This window comes from Drosophila yakuba, chromosome 3R, assembly GCF_016746365.2.
Source record: "Drosophila yakuba strain Tai18E2 chromosome 3R, Prin_Dyak_Tai18E2_2.1, whole genome shotgun sequence".
Classification (NCBI taxonomy): Eukaryota; Metazoa; Arthropoda; class Insecta; order Diptera; family Drosophilidae; genus Drosophila; species Drosophila yakuba.
Window position 1 is genome coordinate 3,199,079 of NC_052530.2, and position 16,992 is coordinate 3,216,070.

At 41.8% G+C, this 16,992-nt stretch overlaps 1 protein-coding gene across 9 annotated transcripts in view; it reads left to right on the forward strand.

Annotated features, from left to right (window-relative positions):
• Positions 1-512: 512 nt before the first annotated feature.
• LOC6535340 (FERM, ARHGEF and pleckstrin domain-containing protein 2) overlaps positions 513-16,992 on the forward strand; it is a 28,053-nt gene continuing 11,573 nt past the window's right edge. Inside the window, exons 1-11 of one of the 9 annotated variants that reach the window (XM_002095960.3) lie at positions 513-608; positions 964-1,703; positions 6,883-7,115; positions 7,288-7,509; positions 7,570-7,813; positions 7,872-8,032; positions 8,099-8,173; positions 9,899-10,005; positions 10,227-10,342; positions 10,405-10,660; positions 11,136-16,927. In XM_002095960.3, the coding sequence (XP_002095996.3) occupies positions 1,449-1,703; positions 6,883-7,115; positions 7,288-7,509; positions 7,570-7,813; positions 7,872-8,032; positions 8,099-8,173; positions 9,899-10,005; positions 10,227-10,342; positions 10,405-10,660; positions 11,136-16,927 (7,461 nt within the window). In that variant the 5' untranslated portion in view covers positions 513-608; positions 964-1,448. Of the gene's footprint in view, positions 640-963; positions 1,704-6,882; positions 7,116-7,287; positions 7,510-7,569; positions 7,814-7,871; positions 8,033-8,092; positions 8,174-9,898; positions 10,006-10,226; positions 10,343-10,404; positions 10,661-11,135; positions 16,928-16,992 lie in introns of those variants that run through there. The other 8 variants (XM_015191591.2, XM_015191592.3, XM_039376597.2 and 5 more) reach the window with 8 other exon arrangements.

Below are 16,992 nucleotides of genomic sequence, written 5' to 3' on the forward strand. Positions count from 1 at the left end.
CTACTTTATATATGAGAAAGAGTTCCTTGACTCCCTTCAGATAGTGCTTCGTTATCGCAGCAACTACTTCTCATGAATGGTTGTCCGAAAACCGTGCGGTTCATTAAACGCCATGGGGTTTGGTAACCATGACAACACATGCTTTATACTCGTAGTGGCTTCTTCAACCTGACTCTGCTTAAATGTACAAGAAACTCGAATCGAATCGTAAATTCACACATTTCACGCCCTATTTAACCTTGTGCATGGGTCTGGCATCCTGTATCTAGCAAATTGACAGCCACGTTCGCATTCAAATTTACGATATATGAGTTAAGGCATAAATAAATGCTTCTTGGAGAACGGCGGTTCCTTATAATTTTTCCAGTTATTATTTTATTGTGGCTATGACTTGCCCACACCATAAACTTTTTTTTCTGGTCCAACAAAAAATTTCTATGTAGGCTGGCGATGGCTTCGAGCTTTGTACTCCCCTTATGCTTTTTCTTTTTGGAACGTTGGTTGTCCACGTGGGTAGGCTTTTCGGGGCCCGTCAAACTCGGCTGGTCTAGACAGGCGGTAAAAGGAAAAAGCAGATGGAGAAAACGAAGTTCCATTCTATTTTGTCAGTGGGTGATAAGCTTATATATATATTTACAGGTGGCCCAATAATTTCCTACTATCATTTCAAAATTTAGACTCCTTTCGGTCATAGATTGTGATTATTCATTTATGTGGTTTATGGTTGGCTCTTCTGATTTTAATTTTTCAATGAGAGTTTGTCGTCAAATTTCAGAATGGGTTCGACAATCCTGTATGTGAATTTCGTAGTCGATTACACAGATTGCCAATAAAATATTTATATTCAGATATAAGCAACGCTTGTTTTTAAACCTATAAAACGTTATAACGTTATTTCGCTCAATATTATAGCAATTTCTTAAGATAATGTCTAACACAATGTTATATTTTCGAACTTTGTAGGAACCCGATGCCAAGTCTGAGGAACTACAATGAGGAAATCCAGTGCCACACATGCGTGTTGTAAATGTTAATTCGCCTAACAAAACTTAAGAAATACGACCCAGTTCCACTTACTCATGATATAATATGCCAGAAGCGTTTTTAATCGGACCCAAGAAATTGATGCAAATGTGAAACATATGTGCGAGCGTGCGTGAGTGGAGTTGCAGCATTATATTTTTGGTTACTGTTCTCTTCTGGCCTCGAACTAAAATTGAATTACCAACTCGCAGAGGAAATACGGGGAACAATCTATGCCAGCTGAGCCAAACAATTTAGAAGACAAACGAAACGAATCCTGTACCATTCCACGCTAAAGCATTTAGTCCAAGCCTCCTCGAAGACAAAGGACCCACAAGACGGGAACTGGAAACTAATCCTGCTCGTTCTATGCCAAATCTTCAGTAGTAGTCTCGCCAGCGGTAAGCAAGATTCTCGTCTACAAAATGTCCCTGGCCGACATGGGCACAACCTCTCGATCCGCCGGTAGCGGAGGAGGCGGTCGACACTATGATCTAGCCACAGGCGGAGGTGGAGCTCATCCGGTGAGCGGTGGGCTACCCGGAGGCCGCATGACGCACTCCCTCAGCACTCCTTCTGGAGTGGATGGCACGCCCTCCACTCCCCGACATCGTGGCGGAAAAAAGTTGACTGTTCGCATCCAGATGCTGGACGACTCGATCACTATGTTCCAAGTACAGGTAAGTTTAGGCTACACTTTCGAAATTCCAATTTGGTCATTAAACAATCTTCACATACATAGTTGCCAAATACCTCCTACTCAGGATGCACCTGTTGAAACGAAAGTAATCCATCAAGTGAAAATTGTATAAGTGCATCTCCAGTTGTGCACAGCTTTTCTTGAATGTAAATCACTGCCACAAAACAAAAGACTAGACGTGGAAGTCGGTACAATATCAGAGAAGCTACTTGTAATTAAATGTGAACTCGAAAAAGTAAGGAAGGGAGAGGCTGGTATCATTGCGACAAAGACCCTCAGGTTTCTGTGGGCGTGGCACCCAGTTCAGTTGTCACAGAGCCAGATAATAGAAAATTCTTTTCGCTGTGTTTTATTGGCGAACAGGCTGAAGTCAACAGGAAAAGTAGGTGGGGCTGCTGTAGATGCAGAACATCCGTATCCGATCAGAATCTGTAATGATCAGAAGATAATTGCTTCACCAAAACAGTGCTCAAGGCTAGAATAAAAGCCGGCAATAGTATAGGTATCAAATATTATCTGTTAGGGCTCCTTTATGCAACTCAATCTCCCCAGAAATACTTTCAGGGTGCCTATTTTTCCCTCTCCTAGGCCAAGCAAGAGCATAAGAACTCACATGCGGCCTGTTGTCAGGCACTTCTGGCTGGTTAATGGATTCTGCCGTACTTGGTGGTGCTTGCTCATTCTGTCGGTGTTTTTTCCGCCACTTCCTGTCCTTACAAGCCTGGCTTAGTAAAAGGCTTAGAACTTTTTGTTTCGCAGTTCAAGAGGCCTCGCCCAAATGTGTATGTACACTCAAAAAATTATTGAAACGAAAACGTAGTTTTTACTCATTGTAAAAAACAGATATCTAATAGTTGTGCAAATTATAAAAAAGGACGATTATATTCATTTTTACTTTTTTAAAATTCATAAAATTTGCTGTCTCAGTGAAGCGCCCAGTTTCCCCTAAAACTAAAGAAACATTCCGAAATTCCTAAAGGTTCAACAGACGAGTCGGACCGCCAGCGAGAAGTGGTTTTCATGTTTCATGCCAACATTTAACTGGTTGCCAATGCTTGGGTAGTTTTCGCTGGGACCAGTGAAGTGGTTGGGGCTGTGTGGGGGATTGACTACCCCGTCGTCCTCGTTGGGCTTCTGGCCTAACCTTTTCTTGAAAAAGTGGCACTCGTGGCGATGCCCCAGCTCTGTAAACGCTGCGCGAGTATCAGACAACCTCTATCTGCATTCTTCTGCTGACATTTTTCCATTTGCCTGTGCAAACAATTTATACAAAAGAGGAAATTGTAGAGTCGACGGTTTTCTTGCCGTTTAAGGTCAAGGATTATAGATCTATCATTTCACTTTTTTTTTAATTGACAAGAAAAAGATTAAAATTAACAAATCAAAACATCTAAAACTTATCTAGTGTTTCTCTTATTTTACGAGTAACGCGTATAACATTACTTTAACACTCACAATACTTTAGGTATTAAACGATTTTGTATATATATATATCATTGTTTTTTCAACATAATATATAAGAAGGCAACTAAAACACTATTAAATTTCTATTTACAAATCCTTTTAACTTTTTCAACGCTATATTAAATGACTACATCAGCTGAAATCCTATTTCTTGTCCCATTAGGAATTCAATCATGTTGCAATTTTACAGTCCACAAAAATCCATGTAAACATCTCGTAAATGTAACATACCGTATTATTGACATGGTTCCATTTTTTTAAAACCCAAGGCTCGAGTGGGCCGGTGCCACCAAGCCCTTTTATTTTTGTTATACCAACTGCTTTTTTACCGACTGCTTTTTGTCAGTTTAAGCTTGTCTTTCGTCCCTTAACTAGAAATGCATATTGTTACCTGGTCCGTCGGTTGCATTATTAATAAAGGCTTCTAATGGATTTTGTGGCTTGTAAATGGTTATATGGTTTTGAATACGAATGATGAGGATTTGGTCAAATAGTGGCTACCCTGACCCACTGAATACATTTTCAAGTCAAAGTATCAACATTACCTGCAGACCAACTCAATTCTCGCAGTTCCACTTATTCTTATTCGAATTGTAACGAAAAGCAGTTTGTGGATGTTTTATTTACCATGATTTAATTAAATGCATTTGTATTAGTTTTTTCCGACTTGGTCTTCCTACGAATTCTTTTTATTTTGCTACCAAAAGTGTTTCTGCTGCCAAATTGTGTGCTTTGCCTGCAAACATTTTTAAAAAGCTTATCCCAATGAGCGTTTGTAATTTAAATCCATTTCAAAATTTATACATCTATCTATAGCTATCTTCGCAAACTATTAATCTAGAGCTATCTTCGCAAACTATTGTTTCCGAAGGTAGAGCATTTAGGTTGAGCATTTACTTTTACGAACTTATTTTGATCCTGTGCCCTCAACAAATTCTTCTTTAGATGCATTCTTCTTCTATTAAGCTTTGTCTCGAAAAGGTGTTTTTAGGAAATTGAGATATCAAATTTTCCTTACGGGAATTGTCAACTTTTCTAGGAGAAGCTTGCCATTAGTTAGTTGACATTCCCAGCTCAATGGGAGGAGGACATTCGATAGGCACGGACAATACAAGTGGAACGAGATGAGAGGTTATGTCCTTCCCGGCCTCTCTTTTTTGATTCCCATAGTCTCACGTGCACTGACAAAATATATGTATATGTTTTTTGATGCCTACAAATGGAACAACCTATTAAAGAGAACCAACTTATCGCATCTGCATGGAGTATATAAGCAGGGGGATGTATTGGAACAGGTGAAAAGGTTGGTTGCATTGAAAAGCTTCCTGTCGTTTTGCCATTTCCGTTTGCAGTGCCTTCAGAAGTCTCCAAAATTAATTGGTTTGTTGCGTAGTTGGAGAAGATCCTAAAAACACAAAAGGCTTTGCGGCACCGAGCCGTTCCCAATGAATGGCGCCCAGATATATGCCCGTATACCTGGTCCAGAAAAATGTCAGAGCTTGGGCGTGGCAGGAGTTTGGTGGTGACTTTTGGAGGACTTTTGACACACACTCACCCCACTGTTGTGTGCCAACTTAAGTTAATAACTAGACTCGTTTTTGAAAACTACTTATCGGCCTCCCTAATTTTACCATAGAGAGAAGTTCTTATAATCATTTGTGAATGATAATATACCTGGCACAAGGGCTCAAATTAAATTAAAATACTGATTAATGTTCAGTTCCGTCACTCGTCGAGTAAATGGATATACTAGACTCGTTGAAAATTAAGTAACAAGTAGAAGGTCGGTACTCTTGATCGGGATCATAAGCCGAGTCAATGTGCCCATGTCCGTATGTCAGTCCGTCCGTATGAACGATAAGATCTCAGGAACCATAAAAGCTTTTGAGTTAAGATCAGACATGCAGAAATTTACATTATAAATTGACAAAAAATTAAAACATTTTCAAAAGTGTGGGCGTGGCGGTCTTAGGATGTTTCTGGGCGTTATGGTGGGTGTGGCAGATAGTTTTTTGCAAATCGATACAAACTTACAAAACTATCAAAACAATTTTAAAAAAAAACAAAACAATTTTCTAAAATGTGAGCGTGACCGTATTGGGCGGTCTGTGGGCGTTAAAGTGGGCATGGCAACATTTGGAAACAAACTTTCGCTGCGTCTATGTTTCTGGAAGCTACATGTCAACATTCTAGCTTTTATAGTTCCTCAGATCGAGACGTTCATACGGACAGACGGAAATGGCCAGTTCGGCTCTGCTATTGACACTGATCAGAAGTATATATATTCTTTAAATGGTCGGTCCATCTGCCTGTTACATACCTTTCTACGAATCTTGTAACGGGTATAAGTTATTGTATGTAACATACTATTATTCTCACATAAATTACGTTATTATTGTTTATTTATTTACGTATTGATATACACCAAATTTAAAGAATACATGTACTTACCAAAAAATATGTTAACTTATATGTATATATCCATGTCGTCACAACAGTTAATCACAAACACAAAACAGTCGTATCCGTCGATTTAGAAAAGTGTTAGGATCAAATACATGGCAATTCGTCCTTGATTCTAAAATCAAGGTTCAAACGCAAAAAGCGGCCGAAATTTTAGAAAATATAACTTAAATTAAGATATACAACAATTTTATGGCGTATTGTGTGGCATTTATGGTTCGTAGCCTTGCTTTTAGGGTGCGGATAGTTGTACAATTCTGCTATAACGTTTTTTCTTCTTTATATATAATACGCTGACCAGTTACTACCAACTTCTTTAAACCTATGCGTTGAAAAACAACAGCTATTTTGATGTCAGCCAACGAATTTTATGAGCCCTATATCAGGGCTTACATATATTTTGGACAGGGGCAGTTTAATACCATATTGGCACGACTCTCTAAACATTTCACACTCTGATAAATTTTTGCCCTCTTTTAGGCACTAACACAGCACTCTGCCTGATTGGTTGCAAAGGGGCTAGGCAACCCCCCTTACTTGCCAAAGGCCGCTACAGTTGCCAAGTTTTGTTTCCTGATAAATAAATGTATTCCGAATAAATGTATTCCTTATGTCGAAGCTGCAAATTGGATCGGGGTTTCTGTTAGGTGCTATGCAAAGAATATGTGTGCGGAAGCGAATTGGTGTTTCGACTGTAGCCCGTTATTATTCGAAGCTAATTTGTTTATTGTTGAAGGCAATTAGTTATAAGCTCATAGGAATTGGGAGTGCTTTTAAATGCTAATGATTTCATTATAGAGGTGGACTTCCCATTCGAATAATACTAAAGGATTGCTTCTTTGTTGCAAAATACAATTTTAGTTGAAAGCACTCATATGTATATAAAGGCTAGGCCTATTTTCGCTCTAAGTTACCGCAACGAGGTCTGCTCATATTGCCGTCGCCACTGATGCTGTATTTAACTTAATTGCTGCCGTCGACCCAATTGAAATTTATTTCAATGCAAACAGGCGCAACGCCCACAAAGCATTTGGCGTGTAGATATTCACGAGCTCAACGAATTAGGACATTTGTTCCACGCCCGAAGCTTTCTTATAGAACCTCCTAGCTTTGTTATCAACCACATATCTCCCTTTAAAGATTTCTTCATGCTACCTTCATCGAATCATCTTATGTTTTTAGGTATAATCGAAGTTTGATTTAACGTAGTGCCATTTCTCTACTTTTTAAAGGCTAAAGCTCTGGGGCGCGTTCTATTTGAACAAGTATGCCGTCAGCTGAACTTACTTGAGGCCGACTACTTTGGCTTGGAATACCAGGAAGTTTCCACACATACCAAATACTGGCTGGATCTGGAGAAGCCAATGAATCGCCAGGTGGGCCTCTCACTTATCGATCCAGTGCTGCGCTTCTGCATAAAGTTCTATACACCTGATCCAGCGCAATTGGAAGAAGAGTATACCAGGTAAGATAAGAAGAAAGGTCTAACCAAGGCTCGAGAACCAACCCTATATTGTGGTAGTCTCAATGCAAAACATATGCAGAGACTAGGTTTTAATAGCTAACCTTTTTTTCTTAAAAATACTACCCAAATACTTCAAAAGTGAATACCTAAAGGGTCTCTTGTAATTTTTCAGGTACTTGTTCTGCTTGCAAATCAAACGCGACTTGGCCACAGGCAGTCTGCAGTGCAACGACAACACGGCATCCTTGATGGCCAGCTACATTGTTCAGGCGTCATGCGGCGACTTCGTTCCTGAGGACTATCCCGACCATACCTATCTGTCCTCCTACCGTTTTGTGCCCCACCAGGATGCCACCATGCAGCGAAAGATTATGGAGAACCACAAAAAGCATGTGTATGTCAATTATTACTATGCCAAACAGTTCAGAGTTTAATTGTTTGGTTTTTTAATCAGCGGTCAATCCCCGGCGGAGGCGGATCTTAACCTCTTGGAGACGGCTCGAAGGTGTGAACTGTATGGCATGAAAATGCATCCGGCTAAGGATGTGGAAGGAGTGCCACTTAATTTAGCTGTGGCCCACATGGGAATCACAGTCTTCCAGAACATCACGAGAATCAACACCTTTTCGTGGGCTAAAATACGCAAGATTTCTTTCAAGCGCAAGCGATTTCTGGTCAAACTTCACCCCGAGGGATATGTAAGCAGTTGCTTTAATGAGTTTTTAGTCCAAAATAATAATTGGTGTACTACTTTAGGGATATTACAAGGACACCGTGGAGTTCTTCTTCGAGGGTCGCAACGAGTGCAAAAACTTCTGGAAAAAATGCGTCGAAAATCACGGATTCTTCCGATGCACTGCCGTTCAAAATACGCCCAGGCGGAAAACTCGCGTTCTCTCACGGGGTAGCTCATTCCGGTATGTCTTTCTTAGCATTGAAATAAAGGTATTGAATGTGACTGTTGTATTAACATTGCATTGCAGCTATAGCGGAAAAACCCAGAAACAGATTATCGAATTTGTTCGAGAAAATTATGTGAAGCGGCAAAACTTTCAAAGGTATACAAAAAATTTACGCTAAGCATTACTTTCTAATTTCAGATTAGACCTTTAAAGGCTTTAAGCAAAACTCATAATGATTTTAAGTGTAACCGACTTAAAATAATGCTGACAAATTGGGTTGCGAAAGATATTTATTTATTCCTACATTTATTGTTAAATAATAAATATATTAAGCTTTGCCTATGCAGCTATATTTCCAGAGCAAAACCAATTTGGCAGCAACAAACTTCTTAACCAGTTTTGAACGAGCATTTAATATAAATAATCTCCATATTCATATACAATTATGTTTTTAATCATATGCAAATAGTATAGCCATCAGCCTACATACTATAGCCTAATCATCTTGACTTTGTTCTCATTTAACTCGACTCGTATGTTCGTTATTTCTTACACTCTTTATTACACTCCTTATATGTGGTTTTTGTTTATTATTTTCAAGCAAATTTCCTCCCACCCATTCAACTAATACAAAAAATTCCAATGGAAACAACATGAAAAAAAAAACTATCAATGTCATAATTGCGCCTTAGAAAAGAAAAGAGGATTTTAAGAACCAATTGGTACAACAGTAACTGAAACTAATAAAAATAGCACTTAAACTTAAAATAGTTCAATTAATAATTTAAGAAAACCCCCAAAACAAAACTCCAAATCCAGTTAAATGTACAAGAAACAACGACAAGCATTTAAATTACTATCGTTATTGATTTGACATTTATTTTCCTTATAAACATTTAAGTATTAATTTTTGATTTACTTCACTTTCCAATATGGAGCTGCTCAACCAAATGTATGTGTAATTCTGTTTAATTTTAAAACAAATGTAGATGTAGATAGAGTTTGATTTTGTGATATGATATATATATCATATCATTATATGATACTGCAAAGCATTCAGTTTTTTTTTCATCCACCCTATCCAGCTTCTTTCCCGTTCAAAGCCTAAATAATATTTAACCCACTGCAAATAACCGATTGTAGGAAAACCTCATACTTGCCCCATAGCTTGCCTTTCAACTAAAATAATCATTATTATGAACTCCCCAAAATCTCCTATTGTCGTACGTTTTTGTGTGTTGTTTAGACTGTACCACAAGCATAACGTTGATGGTAAGCCAGTTAAACACGTTAATTACCCATTTCCATTGCTCCCCCTAAGTGTGCAGTAAGTTAGTCGGTTGCTTCTACTATAAATATCCCCAAAACCTAAAACAATAAATGAAACAAACACTTTCGTGGTAAACACGTAATGCCAATTTAACTAATTTGTTTGTACATATTTAGAAAAGAAGATTTTAAAACCCATATTTTAAAGTTAATTTAAGTTATCCGAAATGCCTTTCGTTAGTAGAATGAATTAATATGGGCCTCTGTAGTAACACAGGATATTGAATATGTATTGCGTTACATTCTCTTCTTTATAGTTCCATACTAACTAGTTGTTTTAACTTTTTCGTTACCATTTTCATTATTTATAATTTTTACTGAAATGACTTGGTTTATTTAAGCAAAGCTTAATTCTAAACAAATCTAAAGACTTCTAATCAATTGGTCGTAAAAACAAAAAAAATCTAAATTAAATATTTCCTTGCGAAAACGCTCAACTAATACATTAGAGAAAATGTTAAACCTAAAACGAATAACTAATTACGAAACCGAATTTCCTGAGCATGTGAAAATATAAAACGTGGTATCCTCTTGTCTTTTCTTTTGCTGCAGGTCTCAGTCATTCCGGCAAGGGCCACTGAATGCTAGTAGCCGAAGTCAATCGCATACGTATGTGAATACCAGCATTTCAGCCAATCCCCTTCTCCCAATTGACACTGGTTTGTATTTATTTCGTTACTAGTTCTGATTAATATATGTATTTGATTTGATATCATTTTATTCGCCTTGATTTCACTTTTGAGTTCGGGCTTAAGTTGCTAGCTGATAATGAATAAATAATGTATAGTCGAGTCGAGTTATTGTGTTTTGATAGTGTATGCTCTATGATTTTAATGTTTTTGGTTTTAATTCTTCATTGCCTTTTAATTGCACGCTGCAGCGGCATGGGACTATCGCAATCAATGCAGCGACTCGATGACCCCTTCTCTGACGAAGAAGGCAGCGGATACCTTGGATCGCCGACGCGACAATCCTATCGACCACATGCGTTCTCAAGTAAGTTCCTTAGGCGGACCATTCTGCATCTCAGCCAATAACCGTCCAAGCTACCGTCACAGGTCACAGCAGCCCAGGTGGAGATCTATCAGACGACGAACTTTGCAGCGGACTCGCCAACCTCCCTGGAGGAAGCGGAATGCTCGGCGGCGGTGGCGGAACGGCAACACCACTCGGCAGTGGATATGGACCAACTGAATTCGAACCGCTCACTTTCGCCCCAGGGACCGCAGTCGTGGACTTCGCCCAGTCACAGCAGCCACCTCCAACATCGCGGTCCCGATCAGGCTCGTGTGCATCTAGGCGATCACAATACAGGTGAGTGCCCGTCCAGTTTAAGAAGCCTATGAAAATGGCGTTAGTATTTAACATATTATTTAAGTTCAATTCGTTTATAAAAATCTGTAATTGAAGGTAGTGTTTCCCTTGATTTAAGTTTTAAATAAAATATAATTTAATAAAATATGTTAATTTAAGTGACTTATATTTCAAATGATATATATTTAATATATTTTTATATTTTAAATATTTCAAATCAAGGGTGCCTATGATTATCTCCCTCTCAATATTTTAGTTACTCTTACCCTTTAGCAATAGCTTAATAGTTTTCTAATAGTTTTCTCCCACTACTCGTGGGGTTTTGTAACCTTAATGATTTCTTTTCCAGTGTTTAGAGTTTGTTTTGCAGTTTGATCAATTGAAATGGATTTTGTTTTGGTATAGTTTTGTTTCCATACCTGATTCGCGTTCATTTCCTAATTATTGGAATTGTTGTTTCATCCGGCGCGTTAAGGTCTGAGCCACTTGTCCCACTTGTACAGCAGCAGCACCCCTCGTCGAGTCTCAGTGGGATCCCAAGCGTTTGTCCCTGCGTCGCCGCAGCTCATCCGCATCAACACGCACAGCAGCAGCACCAAGCACAACACTATGCACAACAACCGCACGGTAGTTCGTTCGGTGGATCTCAACAGCTCTATGGAGTTGGAGGAGGAGGCGGAGGATCCGGGAACTGCGGACACGGAGGAGGAGGGGGAGCCTATGGGGGAGGAGGAATCAGTCGGGGAGGAAGCGGACTCGGACTTGACGGCATCTACCATCAATCGGGAGACTATGGGGGCAGCCTCAGCGGCGGCAGCATCGGCCTCGGCCTTGGCATCGGGATCGGCCCGAGATGCCCATCATCCGCAGCTTCAGTCACAGGAGTCCCAGTCGCTAACTGCCACGCCAGTCCATTATAGCAGTACGAATTATTCGATGTCTAAGCAGTGCATGCTCAACAACGCCAATGCCAACTCGACCGAAACTGAAACGGACAACATAATCTACACTGATATCAACGACATGGGCCACTTCAAGTATCCGGACTTTCACAGCTCTGCACACCAGGAGCACAAGATCTCGAATAGCGAGCACCTTAATCTTAATGAACGCAACGACATATATGCCACTGTAAATCGCAAAGCCAAGTCAAAGATTCGAGAAAAGCATTTTAGTGATGAGTTTATCGATCAGTCTATACTTCAGTACACGAGGGCCAAGCAAATGGGAGTAGGTCAAGTTCCTGTTCTCCTGCAACAGCCAAGCACCTCTGCATATGCGCTTGCCCTTCAAGAAAGAAATTACAACAGCGAAAGTTACCAGTATCATAACGATCTTAACCACCCCTCAGAGTCCTCATCCTCCTCCTACTTTGGGACTGGATTCGGTACTAAGCGGTATGCTCAGAGCGGGCGAACCAAGCTTGCTCAATCTGAAAATTACCTGACGCCTTCTCTGGACTCGCAAAGTTCCCGGCACACCCATTCACTTCCCCGGAACTCGGAGCTGTCTGGAGTGGATTCAGTAGATTCGTACGACAGCCACTACATCACCCATCATTCAGTAGGAATTCTTCCCTCTGGTCGCCTTTCTTCTTCGTCAGAGAAACTTGATTACAAGTTGCCTTCTGGCAATCTTTACTCAACGGTTCAGTTTGTGAAACCCGAAGATGCTTCCGCGCACTACATAGAAGATGAAGAGGAAGAAGGGGAAGACGAGGGCGGAAATATTTACGACCAGGTGGAGCGCGATTCGTGGCTGAAAAGTAGCTCCTGCAAAGATCTCTTCGAGCGCTACAATAGCACCTACTATGATCGGGAGCTTTCTAAGCCAATGACTGCATTTGACAAGGAGTTTCTTTCCTCCAATCGTATTGACTCACCAGTGACACGATACGACGACTCCCGTCACTCCTTGTATGTGACCAAGAACCACTCGATCGATGCACATCAAGATTTCTCTCCATTGCCGCAGAGCAAGGTGTACTCCTCCAGTTATCCAGGCAGTACTTACAATACCCAGGAGCACAAGCGCCAGCATGGACAGCATATGGACTATTCAGGTTCACAAGACGATATCTCGCAGGACAGCTACGAACTTCTGGAGAAGTACGATATTGACTTCTTTGGAGGGCGTGGCCGCTCCGAGGACCACATGCGCTCCTGTTCGCTTGATTCGGGCAACTACATACCAAGCGACGACGAGTCGTTATCCGAGGGGCATCAGCAGCACAAATACCGCTCGGAAATAGACGTCAAATCAAAGTCCGCAGCGGATATTATGAATGAAATTTGGGATGCTGAGGATCCGCGCTATCTGCCGCGCGAGAAGCTATCTGTTAAGTCAGATGGGAACTTCTACAAGATGATTCAGGAGGCTCTGATCCGCACATCAAGCCTGGAGAGCCAGAGCGAAATGTTCGAAACGAAGATTTCACGCAGTTCAGACTCCAGCAAAAAGTCGAGAGATAGTCTCTACCATACGGACAGTAAAAAGTCGCGGGAGACAACCAAAAGCAAAACGTCTGTGGCTTCTAGTCAGGACTCAAAAGAATCCTTGGTGGGTGACTGCTTTGGTCGGAACTACGAGATGCCAACCACCACCGGGAAGAAAGTGAAGCAGTTTACCAAGAAAGAGATCTACGACAAATTTGCCCAATCCAGCCAGGAGTCTAAAAGTGATTATTATGATGCCGTTGAAACCGGCTTAGAGCAAGCACCCGAGGGGCTATACTCCAGGCCAAAAGTTAAAAGTCACGATTGCTTGCTTTCTGACACGCATAGCTCCACTGCAAACAGTTCGTTCTATGACAGTCGTGACACTTATTCTACGTTTCCCAGCAATAAAACACACAAGACCTCTAAGGTGCACTCTATAAGTCTGCAAAATGTAGAGATCGAACGCAACGCCAAGTCCTTTGGCAGCAAGTCACCGGAATCCGTATCGACTCCGGCCTCGGGAAAACGATGTCGAGAAAAAGATATACAGACAGGAGACTCTCTTGACCAAATGGCTCCTATCAAAAGGGGTAACTCACAATCGTGTAAGATTTCTGCTTTCCGTAGACGATCTGATAGTGAAAATATCTTCAGTTTCGACCAGGATCGCATAGAGTGCCTTCAGAAGTACACCAAGCAATGGGAGGGTCAGCAGCACAAGGATGAAAAGAGCAAGCAGAGTCCGGAGTATCCACTCACTCCCGAACTTGTGTCGGAGTTTGAGAAGCAGCAGGCTCGCATTATGGCTCACCAAAAGATAACACGTAAGGAGGAGCTTATTGCCAAAACACACTTTGAGGAGTATAACCCCATTATGGTGCCACTAAATTACTCCTCTCATGCTACTGTGGAGCGCACCAAAAGCGATCCTAACTCGCTGGCCAATCGTGCTCGTTTAGGAAGTAATTCTCGCCGACATGTGCTTATGCATCAAAAGTCTATTGATCTTACCCCAGCGGACTCGAACTCCAGCGATGAAGATTACATCTACAAGCAGATACCGAGCGCTCCCCCCCTTTGTAAAACACACGGCAATTTCGAAATTCCCAAGTGCTATGATGGAAGTGCTGCAGCGCAAATGGCTCAAGAACTGCCAAATACAGGCTTTGAACTTCCAAAGAGTTTTTTCAGAGATTACGAGAGGCGTTTTACAAAAGTTCTAAAAGAGGATATTCCTTATGTGCTCCACAAGCGCCACATCATGAATGGAACAGCTCCCTCGCCAAGCGAAAAGAAACACATTAAGCCCAAGTCGCCAAAATCCCCAAAGTCCCCGAAGTCGCCAAAATCTCCCAAATCGCCCAAATCACCAAAGGCTAGTTCCGGAGTTCCGGGAAAATCTACAGATTTTCTGCCTGATATTCTCGACAGTCTCTTGCCTCCAGACACCAAAGAATTTCTTTTCACCCAAAACATTGACCTTTCGAAGATGGACCCAATCACTTTGGAGATCGATAAGACCATACCAACAATTCATTTGTCCTCACCGAAACGGGACATCACAAAACAGATGGACGCCTCAACGCTGGAGAAACTGAATAAAAAACTCAGTCAGATTGAAAGCGATTCAGCCACCAGTTCGCGAACGGAGAGCATGCAACAGCAGAAGTTGGAGCAAAAGCAGATGGAGCTCATTCAGAGTCTTCGAAAAGAGCTGCAGGCCAACGCTCGAAAAGCTAATAAGCCAAGGGTTATTCCGAAGACCAAGTCAGCTGGGAAATCAAAGAAAGGTAAGACTCGTATTACCTCCTTTTCCTCCGATGACGAAAGCTTGGACTCGGATGACGTATTTGGTTCAGCGGAGGCCATTCCCGATCGGTTGGAGTTCTCGCCGCCGCAGTCCCGCAAGGAAATCGAGTCTATTCTCCGCATTGAACAAAGCAGGCTTATATCGGCGGCGTGGGGTCGTGGACAAACAATGAGCTCCACAGAGATTGAGGGGTCTCCTCCTCAGTGTAGGCGCCTTGCTGACCTGGAGAGTCGGTACCAAACCCAAAAACTTGACCCTCAGTATGCCAATGCTTCTGAATTACGGCGAATCTCAGAGCGATCTATTTCTATACCTTCGTCAGAGGATGAACCTCATATGCCAATGCGCGGACGTATTGACGAGTGCACGAATGACTATCAGAGGAACGAAAACATTCCTTCGCCTATATTGGAACATGCCGAGTTTTTCCGCAGTAACGACGATATATATGAAACTTGCCACGAAGAACGAATTACTGCCTCCGACATTGATTATACATTAAAAAAACAGACAGCCAGCGGGGCCAAGTCCAAAGTTAAGTTAATCGAGGAGATTATAGATTCTTCGATTGTAATGCGTTCCAAAGGCCATGCTCCCATTTTGTTCGCTCATGCACGTCTGAATCTCTCTGAGGGATCAGTGTCCCTGCAACGCCAGAAGGCCACACAGCAGCAATCTCCAACAACAGAGAGACGAACCAAGAGTCTAGACACTCCAGTTATTTCGCTTCATCGCCTCCCTCCCATGAACGCGTTTTCTTCAAAAGACGATACCGTGGGCTTTGAGGAGGAGGCGGAGATTCTCGAAGAGAAGTCATTGGAACGAGAGAATCAAACGGCCGCGCAGGATGAAGATACCGCCGACAGCGTTCACTCTTGTGCAGGTTCCATACCCACGCAAAGTAGTTATCAAACAAATGGTAAAGACTCTCTGCTAAGTGCAGTATCAATCGACAGCGAGGAGGCCGAACTGCTTAACCAACTGCGGTACATAGAAAAAATTGCCTTACAGGGAGTCAAAATCAAGGATAAGAAGAAGTCAAAGATGAAGCTTAGAAGCGGTGATCATCTCATCCTAAATATACCAAAATACCGATTCACTGACTGGTCACCCTACAGTTCAGCTAATAGTTCCCGAAAGACCTCACCTGGGGTCTCCAGAGCCAGTAGCATTGAAAGTACTGGAAAAGGTAAACTAAAAACTACTGAACCATATAAGGGTAAGCCAGTGTCCAGAAGCCGACCTGAATCTCGGCGGACCAGTGCCGATGATATAAAAGCACGAGATGGGAGGGGTAGTAAAAAATCCAGTCCGAAAGAGCGCCCACGCGCCATTGAGATGCGTCGCCTGAGCAAGGACAAGAGCAAATCCCAAGAAGAAACAGAGGCAGATATTGCCAAGCGCAAGGAGCGCCAACAGAAGCTTTACGAATCAGCCATGAAACAAACCATAACTATGCTGAGTCCAGTGAAAGACACGTTGCCGGCTTTCCCCGCTCCCGGAGATAAAATTCTCGTAAAGACTGATGGGGATAAGATAATCATTGAAACAGAGTTTAAATCTAAAGCGGAGGATCACGTTCTGATAGCCAAGAGCCCCAGAAAACTTGACAATTCGCTCGTAAAATTTAGCCGCAGCTTTGACGAAGGACGCAGCCCCGACAAGTTGGATAAAGCAAATCGCAGCTTTGAGGATCGCAATAAGTCTTTTGAGGACTCCGAGAAGTCAGACGCTCCGGAAGACATGCTCATAAAATCGCCAAAGAAAATTGCCAAGGCACAGGAACTTAAGCAGAAGATAGAGGGCAGTGTCGTACACAAAAAGATAGATGGAAAGTCGAGTAGCCTGGAGAGACCAGCTGAACATCATCACCTAGGTCTCGATGTCAAGGCCCGTAGTCTCGATGACAAAAGACAGGCCACCGAGGCAGCAAAAAAGAATGAGGAGAAGCCGGCGCCAGTGGTTAGGAGTGCAATCGGGGATCGTCGAATGTTTGCCCACCAATATCAAGTTCAAGAGGTAAGCAACATTTTATTTCATTTGATTTTTGATTAGCGTTGCCTTGACTCAATAAGGGAAAATTA